We start from the raw sequence: 16,885 nt of genomic DNA, 5'->3' as shown, positions 1-16,885 counted from the left end.
CGCGGGCCGGGGGGTTCGGGATGGGCCGCGGGGGCTGCCGGGACGGGCCGCTGCTGCACGCGGCTCCCGGCGGCCCCCGCGGCCCCGCCACGCCCCCGCCACACGTGGGCACCCGCGGGAACCGGGACAGCGGGTAATGGGGATAGCGGAACCCGGCCCTGTCCCGTTCAGTGCCCCGCAGCCGCTGCCCGGGAGCACGGCCAGAGCCTCCAGGGACCTAGAACCCTCCCGCCACCCTGGGCAGCCCGTGCCCGTGTCACCCGCGCACGGGGGAGCGTGTCCAGGGGGACACTCCCTGTGCCCGGTGTGTACCCGTGACCTCTAATCCTGGGCACCGCTGGAAGAGCCTGGCTCCCTCTTCCTCATCCCCTCCCTGCAGGTATTTACAGACACGGATTCCATCCCCCAGAGCCTGCTCTGCTCCAAGCTGAGCTGTCCTGGCTCCCTCAGCCTTTCCCCACAGCAGAGATGCTCCAGTCCCTCCAGCACCTTGGTGGCCTCTCATAGACTTGAGATCTCCAGTCTGCCCATGTCCCTCTTGCACTGGGAGCCCAGCGCTGGGCCCAGTCCTCCCAGGGTGATCAGTGCTGAGCTGGGAAACATCATCACCCCCCTCAACTGGCAATGTTTTTTCTAATGCAGCCCAAGAGACCATTTGCCACCTTTGCAGCAAGGGTTCATGGTCAACTCTGTGTCCACCAGGACCCCGGGGCCTTTGCTGAGCTGCTTTCCTGCTGGGCAGCCCACAGCACGTGCTGGTGTGGTGGGTTTATTCCTGGCCAGGAGCAGGACTTTGCACTTCCCCTTGCTGAACTTCCTGAGGTTCTGTCAGCCCATTTCTCTACCTGTCTCGGTCCCTCTGCATGATAGAGCAGCCCAACCCTCGTGTACAGCTGCTCCTTCCAGCTTGGGGTCACCTGCAAACCTGCCCCAGCATCCAGATCATTCACAAAGATGTTAAATGGGACTGGACCCAGTACTGACCCTGGTGGTACACCAGTCATTACTGGCTAGCCTTTGTGCCACAGATCACCCCCTGGACCTGGCTATGCAGTCAGTATTCAATGCACTTTCCTGCCTGCTCATCCAGCCCACACTGCCACAGCTTCTCCAGGAGGATCTTAGAGGACATGGTGCCCAAACCCCACCAAGGTCCAGGCAGATGATGTCCACACACTCCCCCCATCTCCAGGTCGTCAGTGACACGGTAAGGCATGACCATCCCTTGGGGAAGCCGTGCTGGCTTCTCCAGATTCCAGGTGGGTTTCTTGTCCGTGCTCACATGCTCAGAAGTGGTCTCCAGGATGTGTTCTCTCATCAACCCCCTGGATATCCCCGAGGTGCAAAAGCGGCCCCCCACGCTCCAGCAGCGCCCACGTAGCCCAGCAGCTTCCCACAGCCTACCAGCCCCCTGCACAAGTTAACCAGAGCACCCGGTTAACCACCATTCCGTGCCTCCCCCGGGAGCCGAGCAGCTCCGGTGCAGTGTCCTGCGGCTCCACTGCCCCCGCCCCGTGCCTCTAACCGGTGTCTCAGCGGGTCCGCGGCCGTCCCCCTTCCCTCCCCCGCCGCGGGGTGCCCGGGGGGCTCCGGTCCCTCCCTCCTCGGCAGGGGGGCGGGGCCTCGGCAGGGGGGCGGGGCCGCGGCAGTCCGGCGGCGGGTGCCCGCCGTGCTGCTCGCCCGCGGCATGGAGCCCCCGACCGGCACCGAGAGCTCCCGCCTGGTCAGCCCGCGGGGCAGCCGCGCCGACGGCAGCCTGCGCCTCAAGAGGTACCGCCAGCACCGGCACCCCATCGCCCGGCACTTCCATCACCCCCATCACCGCCACCCCCGGCACCCCATAACCCCGGCACTGGTAGAACCACCTCCCAGTGCCCCAGGCAACCCCGACACCACCACCTCCATCACTCCCTGCACCTGCATTGATCCCACGCACCCGCACAGCCCGCACTGGGCTCCCACATCACTCCCGGCATCTCCATCACCCCCCATCGTCCCGCATGCCCTCACCCCCGGCTCTATCCCCTCCGGCAGCGCCAGGTCCCATCCCCCGGGCCCGCAAGCTCCCGGCACGTCCCGCAGTGCCCACCTCCCCCAGTCCTCGGCATCCCCTGGCACCAGTACCCGCCAGCACGTCTGTACCCCCCACCCCCGCGCCTTCATCCGACACAGACATCAGCACCTCCGCAGACCCCGAGCCAGCCCCGACCGTCCGTGCACTGGCACCTTCACCCCAGACACCGGCACCTCCGTTCAAGCGGAACCTGTGCGCCGGCCCCGTTCCCCCCTCGGGTGTCCGTCTGGCTGGTACCGGCGCCCAAGCGTCACCCACCCACACCGGTACCGTCCATCCGCCCTCCCGCACTGCTGCTCCATGCATCAACGCCCCAGCCCCGGTCCCTCGCCCACCTCTCCCGCACGCCGGCCCCCGCCTCCGCCGCCCGCTTCCCACGCCTCACGTCCCGCGCTAGTGCCCCGTCCAGCAGCCCGGCCCCAGACCCAACACCTCGGTCCCACCGTCACCTCCGCCGCAGGCGCCCGCTCCCGCACCGGCCACGCCACCCTCCACCCCCGACTGGGCTCCCCGCGGCTCCGCCGTGCAGCCGGTGCGCTGGGGACGGCCCCGGCTCCTCCGGCAGCTCCGCGGCTGCTCGTCCCGACGGGCGCGCCCGGCTTCTTCGTACACTGCCAGCGCCCCGGCCGCGAACCCCGGTGCGGCAGCGGGAGACGCCGGTCGCGAGGCTCCGAGGGGCACGCGACGGGCCCCGCTCCGGGGGTATGCCGGCATCGCACGGAACAGACCGGGGCTGGGAGGGACGATGGCGCTCGGCCACCAGGAGCTCCGGGCAGCTCCCGGGGGTGCCGGGCAGGGGTTCTGGTAGCCGGTGCGGCCGGCAGTGACCCCCGCCCCCAGTCTGTTTGCAGGCTCCCAGGACCCCCTGGCACCGCCGGGACCCCCAGCTCCAGCTCCCCACTGCTGCTGCAGCCCCCGTGCCCCCAGCCCGGGTCGGGGCAGGCTCCAGGCCTGCCGGCAGCTGAGTGTTGCCTGCACTGTCTGCTGCATCTTCATGATCGGGGAGGTGATAGGTAACAGTGGGACAGGGATGGGGATGGGTGGCTGCCCCAGCACTGGGTACCAGCTGCCCTGTGCCCGCAGGTGGGTATCTGGCACACAGCCTGGCCATCATGACAGATGCGGCCCACCTGCTGACAGACATAGGCAGCATGTCCGTCAGCCTCTTCTCCCTCTGGGTCTCCACTCACCCACCCACCAAGACTATGAGCTTCGGCTGGCACCGCTCAGGTAAGCTGAGGGGACACAAGGCTCCATGGGAGCACTGCAGCCAGGATGGGTCCTGATGGCTCCTGTCCTGCAGAAACACTGGGTGCACTGGCCTCTGTCCTCTCCATATGGGTCATGACCGGGGCCCTTGTCTACCTGGCAGCTGCCCGCATCATCAGCAATGACTACGAGATCGAGGCACGAGCCATGCTGGCTACATCTGCCAGCGCCGTTGGCGTCAACCTGGTGTACGTCCCACATGGGGCTGTGCATACCCACATCCCCCTGCACACCCCCAGCCTGAACTTTGGCCTCCCCTCCCACACCGCTGCCCCATGGCTGCCCCTGGTACCCCAAGACCCCCAGCCCTGGCCCCCAGGTCACCTTCTGTCTCTGTGCACCAACCTCATATCCCCAAGCACTGCCTCCCCCTATTCTGTCCCCCATATTCTCCCAGCTTCCAGCCCATGTACGTACATCCTCTAGCCCCATATCCCCTGGCCTCCCCAAGCAGCACGCCCCTCAGCCCTGCCCCCATGCCCAGTCTGAGCCCTGGCCCCACAAACCTTCCTGCTATGCTGAGTGCCCCGTCCCTGCTGCGCCTCCAGCCCTGCCACATGGTGAGACCCTGCCCCACACCTCTCCCCCGTCCTGGGGCACAGGAGTGCCTTCCTGTGTCCCTTTTGCCTGTGATGCCCAGCCACCGTTGTCTGTGTGAGGGTCCAGGCAGGGCCAGCGGGGCCACTGCGTCCTGCCCAGCACAGCGCTGAGCCTGCCCTGCTCTCCCCAGCATGGCCTACATCCTGCACCAGTCTCCCGTCAGCCATGGCCACAGCCACAGCACAGAGGGCTATGAGCAGCTGGAGAGCACCGGGGGCTGCCTGCCCAGCCATGCCCCCCTACCTGGAAGCACCAGTGTCCGTGCAGCCTTCGTTCATGTGGTGGGTGACCTACTGCAGAGCATCAGTGTCCTTGTGGCTGCCACCATCATCTACTTCAAGGTGCCCAGGCTAGACTTGCCTCCACTGCCTGTGGGAACAGCTCCCTCAGCCCCATGCCCAGGTGTCCAGCTCAGCTCTGCCCCCAAGCCTCACACAGACCCTGCTCTCTGCAGCCCCAGTACAAGATTGCAGACCCCATCAGCACCCTCTTCTTCTCAGTCTTTGTCCTTGGCTCCACCTTCACCATCCTCAGGGATGTCTTTAGAGTCCTCATGGAAGGTGAGCAGTGGGTGAGGAGGGTGCAGGACCAGGGGCACAAGGGAGGGTGCAGGAGCTCATTGTGGCTGCAGCTGCCACAGCCCCTTCCGTACATGGCAGCTCACCCCCCACCCAGCCACAACCCAGCCCACCCTCCCATCCTTCCCTCCCTCCCCTGACCTCCCCAGGCAAATGGCCGTGGTGAGAGGTCACCTCACCTTGGAGCCACCATCCCCAGTCTGGTCACAGCCTGGGGCAGCCCCAAACCCACCCCTGCCTGCTCCCACCACCAGCCCTGACCCCAGTATGGGGCTGGGGGTGGCTCCCTGTGACCAGGCACTGCTGGCAGGGACACCACGGGGCCTCGAGTTCGATGCAGTGAAGGAGATGCTGCTGGCGGTGAATGGGGTCAAGGGTGTCCATGACCTGCATCTCTGGGCCCTGACGCTGAGCCACCACGCCATGTCGGTACACGTGGCTGTTGGTGAGTGCCCCATGAGCACTGTGGACCCCAGGGCACAGCCGAAGGACCCACTGACTGCCTCAACGCCAGGGCTTAACCCCACTGTGTTACCATCCCCAGACACCAGCGCTGACCTCGAGACGGTGCTGCACGAAGCCACCACCCAGCTGCAGAGCAAGTTCGGTTTTGCATCATGCACGGTGCAAGTGGAGCGGTACCAGGAGGAGATGGTGGGCTGCCAGCACTGCCAGGACCCCTGCGCCTGACACCTTTGTGCCCGAGACCCCTGCCTGCTGCAGCACTGGGTCAGGCCTGGCCACAACCCCACACCCCAGGAGCTGTCCCTGGAGCACGGGGTACAGCACTCGGGCTCCTGTCCTTGTGTTGCACCCTCAGAGCCCTGGGGTGGGACAGTGTCCCCATGTGTAGTGTCCCAGGGGAGACACACAGCCTGGCCCCCAGCAGCACAGGGGCTCCCCCAGGATCCTCCAGCCCCAGCTGTGCTGGGAGCAGCTCCAAAGGAGGAGGAGGAGTATCCTGCTCCATCACATGTCCCCCCTGGAGCCCTGCTTTACCCGTCAGGAGCAAGGGCAGGTAGGGACATCCCCTGGGGGAGCAGTGGAAGCCAGATCTGGCTCTGACTCCACTCCGCCAGCGCCACAGGGGCTGCCCCACCGCCCCCCTGACCCTGGGTTTGCTGGTACCCAGGCTGCAGGGGAGCCAGGGGAGCTGCTGCTGGTGTGTAGGGTGAGGGCAGCCCTGGCCTTGCTCCCTGCCTCCTAGCCAAGGCTGGGCCAGATGCTGCCATGCCTTGGCCTGATCTTTCCCCGCCGTTGTGATTCTGTGTCTGTCGCACCTGTCAGTGTGTGTGTGTGTCTGTCTCTCTGTCCATCTCTTTGTGCAGAGTCCAGCGGGCGGTGGCAGAGTCCACAGCCACCAATAAACTTGTTGGAGAGCAGCAGCAGCGGCACACGCAGCCAGGAGGGGACTGGGAGGGGGGACAGCGCCGGCACCCCACAAGAGCAGAGTGGGGGACACAGCCACCCCAGGTACCAGCGCCCACCCCGTGGCCCTGTGCCAGCACCACAAACAACCTTTACAAAACAAACCACGTTTACTGCACAGCTGAACACAGGCTCAATGTGAGCAACTCCAGAGCTGCCGGCCCCCTCACCGGCCCCATCAGCCCTGCTCAGGACATGGCTGGGCTCCCCCAGCCCCCTGCACCTGCACAGGGAGGGGAGGCGTCAGCACAAGCACAGCTCCACACAGGCAGGGATCTACGGATGCTTCCCTGGCATCAGGCCCCAAGAACCACAGCTCAAGCCAGGGACATGCACCAGTCCCAACACCCCCCCTCCCTGCACCAAACAGCGCAAAAGGATCCTCCTGGGCCCAGAGCACAAGGACAAGTGTCCTGAGCATCCCCGGTGACAGCCAGGAACAGCCGTCCCTCCCCTGAGGTGGGACCCAGAGGGTAAGAAGCACCGAGAGGGGGTACACAGCCCCCCCAGACAGCACAGCCTGTCCCAGCCAACTCCTGCCTGGGGCGAGAACACACGGCAGCAGCGTGAGGAGCACTCGGTGCTACTCTGCCTGCAGCAGCGGGGAGCACTCGGTGGGGCTGGGGCTGCCAGGCTCATCCCCATAGAGGGAGCTGAAGCGGGCACGGCGCTCTGGCAGGAGCTGTCGGCTCACACCGGAGGCCAGCCCCACCATGCAGTGTGCCCGCACGATGCCCGCCTGCCCCGCTGACACCAGCCACCCATGCGAGTCCAGGTTGGGGCTGAAGCGCACCTTCGGGAGGAAAAGGGGGTCAGGAGGGAGGGAGCCCCAGGATCCCAGCACCTGGTAAGCACCAGGGGTAGTGGGCTAGAGGCAGACCCTGCCTGCAGCAGCCACAGCCTCCTGGGGCTCTCTCACCTTGTGCAGGGACTCTAGCTGCAGGCGGTCGAGGCTCAGTTCTGCCTTCACCTCCTGCGTGTGCATCCTGCGCATGGGCTCCCGGCTGGGGAAGTTCTTGAAGCTGCGCTGTGAAGGGGTGGCACGGCGATGGGCTGTGTGCCTGGGGCAGGAGTGCTGAGTGCACAGCGGTGCCGGCACCACCAGCACTGCCACAGGGGCAGGGGCTGCTCAGCCAGGGGGCACGGGGTGCCCCCAGGGTCACCCACCAAACAGCCACAGCCCAGGGTAAGAGAAGCCAGACCCTAGGGAGGGCCAGGGCAAGGGGGCTGCAGCATGGCAGACCCCACTCTCTAGAGGGCCCTTGAGCACAGCCTGGCCCTGGCACCCCATGCTGACATCCCGAACACAGCTTGGAACACTGGGGAGCGGGGTGCAGGCAGGCTGTGACCCCTCACAATCTCCTTGCCAGGGCTGGGCATGCCAGACTGCTGCCACAGCCATGACACCAAGAGTGCAGCTCTGCCTGGGACTGATGCCCACAGCCACGCCCCCACTGCCCTGCAACCAAGCAGGGGGCAGCCCATCCCTACACTCTCAGGGCAGTCAGCTGGGGCTCCACCAGAGGTGAGGGGCTGCCACAACACCTGAGCAGCATCTCCTCGCCCTATTGCTCCCACTGTCCAGCCCCAGCCCCACAAGCCCCAGCCCCACAAGCCCCAGCCCCACGCCCACAGGTCCCACTCATGGCCAGGACCACCCAGCCCCAGGCCTGCCCCCTGCCCCTCCTACCAGGTCTGTGTCCCGAAATCGGATGTAGCTCTTGGTCACCATCTCGCTGTAGCGCCTGGTCAGTGGCAATGCCTGCTCACCACCCCCTGACCCGTCGGGGCTGCAGGGCAGCAGGTCAGCTTTGTAGACAGGCTGTGGGCAAGATGGGGCTCAGTGCAGGGGGTCCATGTGCTCCTCCGCAGACAGGGACCACCAAGGACTGAGCAGGGCTGGGGGCCCCAGGAGCCCTGCCCCAGGATCCCCAAGATCAAGGCTGTCACCACTGCCCTTCCCCACCACGCAGCACCTATGTGGGCATGAAGGACGCGCATCCATGACATGCTCACACATGTGTGGGGCAGCAGAGGCCCTGAGGCCGGCTCAGAATACTCTTCCCATGACCCAGGAACACAACTCCCACCCTGCCCAGCCCCATGTGTCAGGAACGGGCCCTGCCAAGCATGATGATCACTTACAAATCTACGGTCTGAAGACCGCTTGACGTTGAGAGGGTTGATGGCCAGGTCGGGCAGCACCGCAGCCACCAGCTCACCGGTGATGTCTCCTGCAGCCACTGTGTTTAGCCAGTCTGAGCCAGATATGCTCTGCAGGAACAGACATCTCTAAAGCACAGGGTCCCAGTGGGCTCCCCACCACCCCCAGCCAGGCTGCAGCAGCACCACCACCACCTTCCACCCCCCGGGGAGGGATGGGCTCCGAAGTGCAGCCAGCTTGGACACAGGTAGGGACAGCACCTCACACAGTGGCCATGGTCCCTTGTCCGAGGAGCAAAGGGTAACCTAGGAGCCGGGGCCTCACACAGCCGGGCTGTGTCACCCCTGCCTGGGAGCTGCAGGACCCAGCTGACCCTCAGTGTGGGGCATGTGCCCATGCCTCTGACATGGACCCAGGACAGAACTGCCCTGCACCAGCCTCTTACCCACACAGTCCCCTTGCGAGGTGCCACAAAATAAGCCTTGAAGCCCAAGTACCCTGCATCAATGTAGTGGATCCCACAGAGACCGTAACTGCAACAGAAAGGGAACAGATGACGATAGAGATCTATGGTGTCACCCCAAAACTGCAAGAGCTCAGCTCCCCAGAGACTTCAGGGACCCAGGCAGATGAAGGGGGGTTGTCCTCACTCCAGCAGCATGTCACAGCCATCATGAGTTACCCCAGGGCAGCTCCCAGAGGGTGAGAACACACCAAGACCCCAGAACACTTCTGCCAACTTGTGTCAACCCGGGCCCACACAGGAGCCCCATTGCCCAGCCGATTCAGGGGCCTCCATCCTTCCCCTCACCCACCTTGCTTGTGCCCCAGGATATGGTGAGACCCAGCACGAGCAGAGCCTGCCCTCACCATGGCACAGTTGGACACTCCCAGGGAGGGAGAAACGAGAGACGCCTCTGGGGAGTAAGATCAAACCCCAGCCTGGCTGGCCGCCAGGCACAGAGCAGGTACCACCATGGCCCCGGCACTCACGAGGCATAGCAGTTGTCCTGGGCCACGGTGACCCCATTGTAGGGCAGCAGCCAGGCTACCTCGGTGCTGAGGAACCGCTTGATGCTGTTGATGGGCTCATAGAGCCGCCGCAGGTCCCAGAACTTGATCTTACGGTCGCTCCCTGCCGTGACCAGGAAGTTGCTGAGAACCAGGAGAAAGGCAGCACTGAGACCCCAGGGCAGAGCCATGCCCCGTCCCTGCTGCATGCACAGGCTGGCCCCAGTCCCGCAGAACAATGCTGCTCCCCCAGGCAGTGGCTCAACCCCAGAAAGCCCAACCCAACCTCTTCAGTGCCTCAGAGGACCAAGTGCCATCAGCACCAAATCCTCTCAAGCCCATCTTGGCAAAGGACCCTCATCTGCAGGAGTGAGCCTGCTCTCCCAGGCAGTGCCTACACCATCGCCAGCACCCCTGCCCTCACCTGTCAGCCTTGCACCACTCGATGCTCCGGACTGCGTGGTCATGGGCTAGAAAGCACTGGAAAGGATAGAGCTTGAGGGAGCCATCAGGCTGGTGCACACACTGCAGCAGGGACTTGGTGAGCAGGTTCCAGACAGCCACAGTGCCTGCGGGATGAGACCTGTGCCCATGAGGAGCTGCCCTATGACTTCACCAGTGCTGCAGCTGGGAGCATGTGGGTCTGGGGGACAGGCAGCAGCACAGGCAGGGACTGCAGGAGCCGAGAGACCCAGCAGCTGAGCCAGTGCTGGAGCTGGGGCTTAGAGCACAACAGGATGGCTCAGGTACGGCAGGTCCTGGCAGCGCAGCAGAGCGCTGTGGATTGCCTGAAGCCAGACACAATACTGCATCCATGCAAGTCAGATGCATGTGGATTAAGCCAGAGCCACGTCCTGGCGCTGGAAGGTACATGAAGGAGTCTGTGGCCAGCCTACAATAAGTTTTTCCCCTGTCCCAGGGACAGGCAGGTTCCTGCACAGTACCCACCACTTGCTGCTCCTCACCCCAACGCTGCCCCCATACTCATCCTCAGGTTTCCCCCTTTCCTGCCCGAGGCTGAAGGAGCACAAAGCTCCACGTGTGTCTCTACCTGCTGCAGGGCAAGGGCTGCTTCCCAAAGGCTCTGCCATGGGATGCAGGCCCTTCTTGTGCACTGTGGGGTACTCACCATCATAAAAACCAGCTGCAAGGTAATGATGGGGCTTGGATGGCATCCACGAGAGGCTAAAGCACTGGCCGCACTCAGACACATTCCCTGCCTGGATAGAGCCCACCTGGAGCGTGGCAATACACTGCACCTGGAGGCCAAAGGACAGCCATCAGTCACATGCCCATGCTGGTGCCATTCATGTCCCAAGAGCTGGGGACACCCAGGGTTGGGAGCATGGCTCTCCTCTGTCACCCCAAAAAGCTGGGAGCGGCGAGCTCCACAGGGGCCTCGATGCCCTTCCCAGCTCTCCCATCTGCCCCAGCCAGGAGGCTCACTGGTGCCAGCCCCGATGGGGGACCGCAGTGGTAGAGAACACTGACCTTGCAGATAATGTGCTTGTGGAAGGACCCATCTAGAAGAGAGCAGAGGAGGGTCAGGACAGGCACCAGCTCTCCCAGAAGCTCCCTGCGGCAGGAGCTGCTCAGCAGCCTGGCTCACTGCTCCAGGACAGCCACTCCTGGGGAGGGCAGATTGTGCAAACCCCTGCACCCAAACAGCTCAGGACAAAGTGCCTGCAGGGCTCCCCATGCACCAGCTTTGTCTGCTGGACAATCTCCCTCACCAGTAAAATGACACAAAAGCTGTGGGGACCCTGTCATGCACCTCTTGGGGCAGAAGGGCCCTCCCCCCCCCGCGGTGAAAGGCTGTCCTCAGGCACAGCAAGCGCCAGACAAGTACGTCTACACCCCAGCGCCTGACAGCCGCAAGCGGAGGCGGTGTCCTGCAGAGATACGGAGGAGCCATGCATCTTCTCTGGCACCTCTGTGACAGCCAGGGCATGGCACAGAGCACAGCCCTGGGCTCTGCCAGGCAGCAACACCAGGTGTGGGTACCTGGAGCCCTGGGAAAGCCGGTGCAGCCACATCATGCCATGCCGACCCAGGAGCTCCTAGCAGTGCTGCAGTCTGGCACTGATCCTGCAGCTGCAAAGCAGGATCACCTCCAGCCCGGCTGGGAAGCACAAGGACAGTACGTGCAGCCGCAGCCTGGCTGACGCTACGTGACAGGACCTGGCCTGTCCACAGGAGCTTTGCAGGCTGGGGAAGGATCCGCGCCTGCCGCAAGCTCCTGACGTGGTGGCTGCGGCAGCCGGCGCAAACCACCCGGAGCCGGCGCTCAGAGAGGGGGTCGGGAAAGGCAGCGCCAGCACATGGTGCGAGGCTGGTGCTGCTGGGGGTCGGCAGCCACGTTCAGGTGCAGGGAGCCCATTTCCCATTGTCACCCACAGACGTGCGGTGCGGGCTGTCGGCCACGGCTGAGCAACCACAAGCAGAACGCAGACCATCAATCTCCCCAGGCTCCCAGCAGATGAGACTATTACAAGCACCATTAGCCCGAGGCAAGCCAAGTGCTCAGAGCCCCAGATCCCTGCTACCAACAAACAGCTTGAGCCAGGCTGGAATAAGCAGCTCTGCCACAAGAAGACACACTCCCAACAGCAAGCAGCAAGGTGGGGAAAGGCTTGGGAACACACTACTGCAGGTATGCCTCGCCCTACAAACCCACTGTGGCCACAGCACTGCTGCTGACAGCACCCTCTCAGTGCACCCAGCCTCAGGCAGGGCTGCTGAGGAACCATGCCCCACAGCATCCTTGGTTAGCAGCACTTTGACATCCTCTGACACCAAAAAGCAGCCTGACTCCCCACCTGCCGTGCCCCTCTGCTAGAAGCCAGGTTGGGAGCAGCAGCAGCTGCTGGTCCCAAGCCTGGAGTCATGCCATGTCTGCTGCCCCACTGCACACAGCTCTTGGGAAGGGCAGCACTGGCCCGAGCATAGTCCCGCTGCCCCACAGCTGTGCCCCAGCCCCACGGCACAGCAGAGCAGGCTCCCTCACGCGCAGGCAGAGGGGCCCCAGCCCCAGGGCTCACACGCTGCCCAGCCCGGCACAGTGGGATGAGGGCCAGGACACGCTGCCCGGCGGCGCAGCTCTTCCTACCTTTTACCTGGGTTCTCTTGGAGCGCTGCAGGGCCCTGGGATGCGGGAGGGAGTACAGCACCACCTTGCCATCTGAGAAAGCCACAGCCAGCAGGCCCAGCCGGCTCATCTGTGGGTGCTGCGGAACAACACAGGTTCAGCCACAGGGTCACTGTCCCCAGCCTGGGAAGGCAAGGCTTTAGCAAGCACATTGACTTAGGAACCCTGGGGTAAACCAAAGGTGGTTCCTAGGGCCTGAGTAGCTCTTCCATCAGCACACTCACCTTCCTGGCAGCGGTGGGCAGCTCCCAGGCACCGCTAGGGCAGAACTTCATGTCCCAGACGCAGCCGTGATCAGCAGCAATGGCGTAAGCCAGCCCAGCTTTGTTGGCAGAGCTGCAGGCATGGGTTGAGCCATGAAGAACACAGCAGCTGGTGCCCAGCAGTTCCAGTATACACCAGCAGCTTCCAGTGTACACCAGCAGCAAAGCTGGCTACTAGCACAGCCCCTGCAGGGTTCAGGCCGTGGCTGACGGCTCTGGGAGAGGATGAACCTCACCATCCACTCACCCCTGCTCTGGCTGCAGTGTGCCCAGGCCCCAGAGCTGCAGGAGCGCGGGGCCCCCGTGGAGCCCAGCCACGCTGTGCGTCTCCTCCATGCTCCTGTGGCAGTAGACAGCCACGTATTGAGAGGCCGCTGAGCCCTCCGGGGATGGGCACCACTCCATGGCCCACACAGGGCCACCCACGAAGAAGGACACATCCAGGCGCTCCTCATGGGGCTGCAGGGAGCTGAACCTGACAGCAGGGAGGTGGGTAAGGGCATGGGGCAAGAGCAGAGCTGCTGCAGAGTGTGAGCACAAGGGACAGGCAGGGCAGAACCCAGCTGGTGCAGAGCCTTGGCACAGGGCTGGTGAGAGCCCAGGGCTGGCTGCTGAGCCCACAGCCACTCCTGCTGCCCTGGGGTGCCCACCCAGCTCTCAGACCTGCCAGAACAGCAGCCCTGGGGGGTTTCTGCCTGTCCCAGGCATGACAGCCACCACCCCAGCAGTGCCTCAGGGCACCCCATCACAGACCTGTTTACCCTGTACAAGACACCGTCGTCTTCAATGCCCTCCCGCTGGATGGAGAAGAAAGGAGACTTCTCCTCTGCTGGCAGGTATGGCGCAGCTTCACTGGGGAAGAAAGAGGTGGTGAGAGGACTTCTCCCCACCCCTCACCCAGTCACCTGCCAGCACAGCACCATGCCCCAGCACCCATCCAAGCCTCCGCACAGCCTAGTGTGCCCTGTCACTGGACACCCAGAGGGCTGCTAAGATTCCATGTCCAAGTCCATGAAACCCCCAAAGCCCATAAGAAGGCCCCATCCTTTCTGCTGGGGCCTGATCCTGCCTGAGGGTGCAGGAGTACAGCACCCACCATGCCCTCGTTCCCCCCACCAGCTCTTTCCCTGCCCCAGCTTAGCCCGAACGTTGCCAGAACTTGCCCCATCACACAGCCTGAGTGCAGGCAGCACCTGTGCTGTGCGTCCCTCCGAGCCCCTCTCCCTTCTTACACTGCTCCAATGATACCTTTCAGAGAGACACGTCCACTTGTGTGCCAAAGGGATCCAGTCAGGAAACTCCCACTGCGAGTACTTCTGATCCCGCCTGCAGGGATGTGCCAGACATCAGTGACAGCCCGGCGCAGCCCCTGCCTGCAGCACAGGCAGCCCCACACCAAGGATCTCAGCCCCTGCCTTTCCCTCATCCCCCTCTTGACCTGGCTGACATTCCTGATGTCAGTCCTGATACTCCTTTGCCCTCATGCCTCTGACAGCAACAGTACCCAGGGCACCAACAGCCACCGCTCCCCACAGCCCATCCCGAGCCCCCCACTCACAGGCTGCAGGTGAGGCTGGAGCACTTCTCCACTGGGGCCATGATGGAGTTGTGAAAGCCGTTGGGAGCAAGGCCTCGGCACTGGGGCTTGGATCTCTGGGCACAAGAGCAGACTCAGAGTGGGGACCTGGCCAGGGCTGCCTATGCTTGCCCAAATGTTCCTGTGGGGGACCTGCCTGTCCTGCAGCCCACAAGCACAGAGGTCCCCCCAGCCACAGCAGTCACCAAGACCATGTCATGCTAAAGATACAAAGCCCCATTCTGGGGACTTCAGTGAACTAAAGACAACCTCCAAGACCCTGCCTTTACCTCCCACCAGCTTCAAGAGGAGCTCAAGATGCCTGCAACTTCTCCCAGGAGTATTTGTTTTCCTGTCCCCATCCACTCCCACTTGGAGCTGCCTCTGGCCACACTTAAGCCCAAAGAGCTCATGCCCAGATTCATGGCTGAGAGGCAAAGTACCACCCCCAAGTCCTGCTCCAGGGCTGTCCTGCCCCAAACAGCTGGGGCTGAGGACACCAGAGGACAGCTCAGACACTTTGCCAGGCTAAAGGTAAGAAGTGGCTAAGGAAGAGACCCTGCCCGTACCCCTGCAGATGATGTCTTCCCACTGTGTCCCCGGAGCACCTCCACCTCTGGCTCTGACACTTCACTGAGTGGTTCCTCACTCCCTTCCTCCTCCTCAGCCTGCAGCAAGATCTCCTTTGAGGGCACAAAGTCAGCATCTCGTGTAGGGTCATCACTATCTGTTCCATCTTCCTTCCTCCTCCGGCTCCGACGCTTCTTCTGGATACGCTCAAGCTCTGGCTGTGGCTCCTGGGCACCCTCGGTGAGAGCCGGAGGTTGGTACACCGATGTCAGCTCCTCTGCCAGCTCCTGCAGGTACAGCAAAGCCCTGGGACGCCAAAGGCATTTCCCAGAGGTGAGTGGAGGCACCACACAGGGCCCAGCCAGCCCTCCCTCCAGGACCAGGCAGATGTGCTGCTCCAGCTCATGGTCTGGGTAAGGAACTTGTTCCAGCCCTGCCCAGACAGGCTGCAGCAGAGCCCGTCTGGATGCAATGCCAGCCTCTGGGCCACTTGGGCAGCCAGCATCCCCTGCCCCTCCATAGGGAACACTAGCCTCCTCGGGTCTCCGGCAGCAGGCAGGGAATGCATCCAGCAGGCAGAGCAGTGCATGGCCCTTTGCCAGCCAGAAAGCCAGAGATCTTCCTGTGAGTGTGCTCAGCAAAGGGAATTCCTGCACTGGGTATGCTGCTGCAGGCACCACACCCTCCCTCTGCACAGCAGAACGAGGCAACTTGGGGCGCTGCAACCCCACCAGCTCTGCCCTTGCAGCCCCAGGGCTTGTGCAGGCACTTGGAGAGCACAGGGACAGCCTGAGCTGCCTTCAGAGGGACCAAAGCACACAGGCTCCCTCAGGGTAGCAGACAGGCTCCCCCAGGGCCGCACTTTAAGCAGTGGGGGCTCACACAGCTTGTTCTGCTCCCTCCCTTACAAGCCTCCTCCTGGCTTCATCAGGAACCAAGGAAACCTCTTCCTCTCTGCAGATAGCCCACTGCCGTCAGAGACCCACTGCACGCAAGCTCATCGAAGCCCCTGCTGTCTCCCCCACCTTTGTGCTCCTGGATCCAAACACCTTCTCTTAAAGCAGGAAAAGGTCATTCCATGGGGAATCAGTCTATCTCACCAACGTGAGACAGTCTTTCAGAAAAGACACCGGGATTCCCCAGGCGAGGCAGAGGTCTCCATGAACCCCTCTAAGAGCGGTGTCTGCCTGTCCTTCCCCATCTCCCCGCAGCATCCCCTCCCAGACCCCTGCTTACACTTTAGCTGCTCGCCTCTTGGGGCGCCCGCCGGGGGAGGTGTCCAGACCTTCCGCGGTTTCGCTGCTTCCCAGCATCTTCTGCACGCAGATGGGCTCCGGGGTCGGGCACTCCAGGTCCTGAGACAGTTTCAGCAGCAGCATCTCCGTCTTGGACTTCCGTCCGCGCTTCCCGGGTGCCTTTAGGGGCAGCACGGCCCCGTTCTCAGAGGTCCTTGAGGGCTCACCATGACCCTCAGTCTCTGCAGGGGCTGGACCATTGGGGTCACTGGGACTGCCTTTGGGTTTTTGATTTCGGACAGGTCTTTTTGAGGACTTGGCAGCTTCTACTCCCTCCTCAGAGTGGGCCAAAGCACCTAGATCTCCAAGCGGCGACAGTTCCCCTGCCCCAAAATAACAACAGTTAGCACGAGCACACACAGCAGGGCTCGCCTCCCCGGCACAGCAACCAGGGGAGCTGCCACTGCCAGGCCACCGGCGGCGGTACACACACGGACACGCCGGGGCCACCGGACGCCCGGGGAGACCCGGCACACGCCGCCCCGCCCCGCCGCCGGTACGTACGGAGCGCCCGGGGCTCGCCCTCCCGCGCCCGGCTGCGGCTCCGGCTGCGCCCGCCGGCCACCGAGCTCCGCGCCGAGCGGCCCCGGCGGCTCCGCTCCCGGCAGCGCGGCCCCCGGGAGGCGCTGGACGCCATCGGCGGGTCCCAACGGGCTCCCGGAGCCGCCGCCCCGCTGCGGGCCGCGCCGCCAGCACGGAACCGGATGCGGAAGCGGCGGCGCAGGTGGATGGCGTCAGCCGGGAAACGTCAGTAGCGAACGGCAACCACGTGACGGGGCCGCGTGGGCGCGCGCAGCTCCCCGCCCCGCCGGGAGCCGCGAACCCGAATCAAGCGGGGCCGCGCGTGACCGAGGGGATGGATCCGCCCGCCGTGCGGCAGAGCGGGACCGAGCCGCGGCGTGAGAGGTC

The 16,885-nt window shown here is 64.0% G+C and overlaps 2 protein-coding genes across 3 annotated transcripts; one reads left to right on the top strand and one right to left on the bottom strand.

The window, feature by feature from the left end:
• Positions 1 to 20: 20 nt before the first annotated feature.
• SLC30A3 (solute carrier family 30 member 3) lies at positions 21 to 5,902 on the top strand. The gene is made up of 9 exons (XM_030491187.1): positions 21 to 133; positions 1,612 to 2,776; positions 2,883 to 3,087; positions 3,158 to 3,304; positions 3,378 to 3,531; positions 4,074 to 4,284; positions 4,398 to 4,503; positions 4,832 to 4,966; positions 5,066 to 5,902. The coding sequence occupies exons 1-9, from the start codon at positions 21 to 23 to the stop codon at positions 5,209 to 5,211; spliced, it is 2,382 nt and encodes a 793-aa protein (XP_030347047.1). The 3' UTR covers positions 5,212 to 5,902.
• A 138-nt stretch (positions 5,903 to 6,040) lies between these two features.
• GTF3C2 (general transcription factor IIIC subunit 2) lies at positions 6,041 to 16,613 on the bottom strand. 2 transcript variants are annotated; one of them, XM_030489311.1, is made up of 18 exons: positions 16,481 to 16,613; positions 15,918 to 16,299; positions 14,681 to 14,987; positions 14,094 to 14,188; positions 13,784 to 13,861; positions 13,289 to 13,387; positions 12,783 to 13,010; positions 12,497 to 12,608; positions 12,234 to 12,351; positions 10,616 to 10,647; positions 10,254 to 10,383; positions 9,549 to 9,693; positions 9,107 to 9,268; positions 8,559 to 8,646; positions 8,095 to 8,223; positions 7,640 to 7,771; positions 6,869 to 6,976; positions 6,041 to 6,742 (listed from the first exon to the last, which is right to left on the bottom strand). In XM_030489311.1, exons 1-18 carry the CDS (start codon positions 16,611 to 16,613, stop codon positions 6,533 to 6,535), a joined length of 2,688 nt encoding a protein of 895 aa, XP_030345171.1. In that variant the 3' UTR covers positions 6,041 to 6,532. The 2 variants fall into 2 exon arrangements, with proteins under 2 accessions (XP_030345171.1, XP_030345172.1); XM_030489312.1 differs by lacking the exon at positions 12,783 to 13,010 and having other exon boundaries at positions 6,377 to 6,742.
• Between the last annotated feature and the right edge of the window lie 272 nt (positions 16,614 to 16,885).

Source organism: Strigops habroptila, chromosome 6, assembly GCF_004027225.2.
Source record: "Strigops habroptila isolate Jane chromosome 6, bStrHab1.2.pri, whole genome shotgun sequence".
Lineage (NCBI taxonomy): Eukaryota > Metazoa > Chordata > Aves > Psittaciformes > Psittacidae > Strigops > Strigops habroptila.
This window is presented reverse-complemented; position numbering and strand designations above follow the sequence as displayed.

Coding starts and splice junctions, on each gene's coding strand:
- SLC30A3 (XM_030491187.1), top strand. CDS start 21: ATGGGCCGCGGGGGCTGCCGGGACGGGCCGCTGCTGCACGCGGCTCCC. Junction 3,088..3,157: donor CATGATCGGGGAGGTGATAG/GTAACAGTGGGA, acceptor CTGTGCCCGCAG/GTGGGTATCTGGCACACAGC. Junction 3,305..3,377: donor CTTCGGCTGGCACCGCTCAG/GTAAGCTGAGGG, acceptor CCTGTCCTGCAG/AAACACTGGGTGCACTGGCC.
- GTF3C2 (XM_030489311.1), bottom strand. CDS start 16,613: ATGGCGTCCAGCGCCTCCCGGGGGCCGCGCTGCCGGGAGCGGAGCCGC. Junction 10,648..12,233: donor CAAGAGAACCCAGGTAAAAG/GTAGGAAGAGCT, acceptor GCTCTCTTCTAG/ATGGGTCCTTCCACAAGCAC. Junction 9,694..10,253: donor TGCAGCTGGTTTTTATGATG/GTGAGTACCCCA, acceptor CTCATCCCGCAG/GCACTGTGGCTGTCTGGAAC.